Source organism: Plasmodium fragile (assembly GCF_000956335.1).
Source record: "Plasmodium fragile strain nilgiri unplaced genomic scaffold supercont1.6, whole genome shotgun sequence".
NCBI lineage: Eukaryota > Apicomplexa > Aconoidasida > Haemosporida > Plasmodiidae > Plasmodium > Plasmodium fragile.
This window is the reverse complement of record NW_012192586.1, coordinates 97,543-99,878: the sequence shown is the minus strand read 5'-3', so window position 1 is coordinate 99,878 and position 2,336 is coordinate 97,543. Positions and strand designations below refer to the sequence as shown.

Genomic DNA, 2,336 nt, shown 5'->3' with positions numbered 1-2,336 from the left:
TGTCATTTGCAGCATGTGCGTTGTCATTTGCCGCATGTCCGCTTTCATTTGCAGCGTGTCCACCTTGATTGACCCCGTTCCCGTGGGTACCATTCTGCGAATTGCTGACCTGCAGCACGGAGAGGCTACCCTTCGCATTCTTGAGCGCTTTCCTGTTCTGTTCAATTTCGCGCAACTCCTCCAGCTTCAACCTTTCGTAGAATAAATTGTATTTGCTGGAAAATTCGTTTATCAGATCTTCTTCCTCGTGCGCATCGCTGAAATCAGAGGTTTGTACTAGCTGGCCATTAACTAGATTTTTCTTGCAATAAATTTTGGCGTCTCTTGTGGGCGACGGTGTCATCATGATAAAGGACTGAATGATGAATAAGATGGCTGCCTGCGGCTTTATGAGCAACCTCATTAACATGGTGTTGTCGCTCAGGTCGAAGAAGGAACTTTCTATGAGTTTTTTAATTCCTTCATGGTCAATTTGGCCAGTTGGTTCGTCCTTCTCGAACTTGATGATGTTTGTGTTTTTGAGCAGATCTCTGATGAGCACTACGACGTCCTTTGTCTTCAAGTAGCGGGTGCCGTACAGGGGGTTGCTCAGGGGACTGGTGGAAGCACCCTCGTTGGAAGTATTCGTGTGGGGAGAAGCATTAGTATCGTTGGAAGCGCTGGTAGTTGCCGCAGTGTTGGTAGTTGCTGCCGTGTTTGGGGAAGCAGCACTGTTTGCAGCAGCAGCGGTGGTAGGGCCCGAATTGTTAGGCGCCGCAGCGGCCATGTTTGCGCTTTGGTTGCCCCCCGTGGTGGAGGTCTCGTCAACCTTCACATCGACTTTTGTAACATTGTGCGCACCTCTGGACTGCAGGAAGGAACCACGCGTACTCCCGGCACGGTGCTTGTAACTGCTCAAGCTGTGCATAATATCCTCGTTATTCAGGACTTCATTTTTTGACTTCTCATTGATTTTCTGGAGAATATTTTTCGTCCTGTAGTTGGTCAAGCTCTCATGGATAGCGACCAACCGCTCGACCAACCCACCTTTCTCCAACAATTTAATGGCAAAATCGGGAAAGTATGAATAGTAGTCTGAAAATGCCTTGTACGCCTGGTTCATTAACCCTTCATAATTAACCTTGAGGATCCCAAAATTTTCATATGACAAACTGTTTGATACTAGGGTTGATTTATTTCCATTTCGTAACTCACATAAAATACCTGCAATGGTTTGCTCTCTTGTCTTTAAAACGTCGATCATATTTTTAGACCACAGCTTTTCTGTGATTTCTGTGACGGACACTCTAATGTCGGAGAATAACTGTATGGACGCATCATAAATGTCCTTCAAATCTTCATCAATACAAGTGGACAGAATTTTGTAATTCTGTATAATCGTGTTAAATGTGTTTTCTTCGTTGTTTTTATTGATGAAGGATTTGAGCAACACGTTGTTAAAGGCCACTTGAGAGTTACACAACTTTTTATAAGTAAAGTGGTGAATTAATTGTTCGTACTGCGGACTTGTACAGGGGAAGGTCAAGGGAGTTTTATCCTTTTCGTGAAGACAAATGTTCGTATATTTCACTGTTGAACAGAGATGATTGTCGGATAATTTGCTCTGGAGAGGTTCCATAATGGAGCTAAACACGTCTTTTTCTTTCATCATTTTTCCCATCATTTCTTCAGCCATCTTTTGAACTTCGCACGTATCTTGGTTTTCACCGGAGGGGTTGTTCTGTCCCCCACTAGGGTCACCGCCATTTTCAGGAACTAAGGCCTGCGTATTGTTCCCATTTCGTATCAAAGCTTTCCCAGCGCTCAATATTGCGCTAAGTAGGACAAGCAAGGTGGCGTTATACTTCATCCTTTTGTATCAATGCATAAGTGAGAAATCGACTAGCGACAGGGGGAGGGAACAAGTGTGTGTGTATATATATACGCGTGCGTGAATATATACCTATCTGCGTTGTGCACTTTATCCAAACTCGTCTGCGTAATCATGAAGAAAGTAACACAAACACTGTGCGCAGGGATCGGGATCGGGATCGGACTGGTTTACTACATGTGCTGGGTCGCTCTAATGGATTAAGGATTGCCACTTTTTTTTTTTTTTTTTTTTATCTGGTTCGTATAAAAAAAGAACTTTCTATATATATATTTATTTATTTATATCGGGCTTCCTTCTTTTTTTTCTCAAAACGTGCAAATTAATAGCGTGGAAATGTATGGCTCCTACTTTTTGAAGCAATTAGAAAATTTACGTCTTCGTTAGCTTAAAGTGAAATGGAAATTTTTATTTATACGGAAGTTAAGCGAAAGAGTGGAAAAAAAAAAAAAAAAAAAAAAAAAAA

General features: G+C 42.3%; 1 protein-coding gene across 1 annotated transcript in view; it reads right to left on the bottom strand.

The window, feature by feature from the left end:
• Window positions 1-1,849, bottom strand: part of AK88_00724 (uncharacterized protein) — a gene marked incomplete at both ends in the record, with an annotated part of 2,306 nt that extends 457 nt beyond the window's left edge. Inside the window, one exon of the mRNA XM_012478368.1 lies at window positions 64-1,849. Within this exon, the coding sequence (XP_012333791.1) occupies window positions 64-1,849 (1,786 nt within the window). The remainder of the gene's footprint in view (window positions 1-63) is intronic.
• Between the last annotated feature and the right edge of the window lie 487 nt (window positions 1,850-2,336).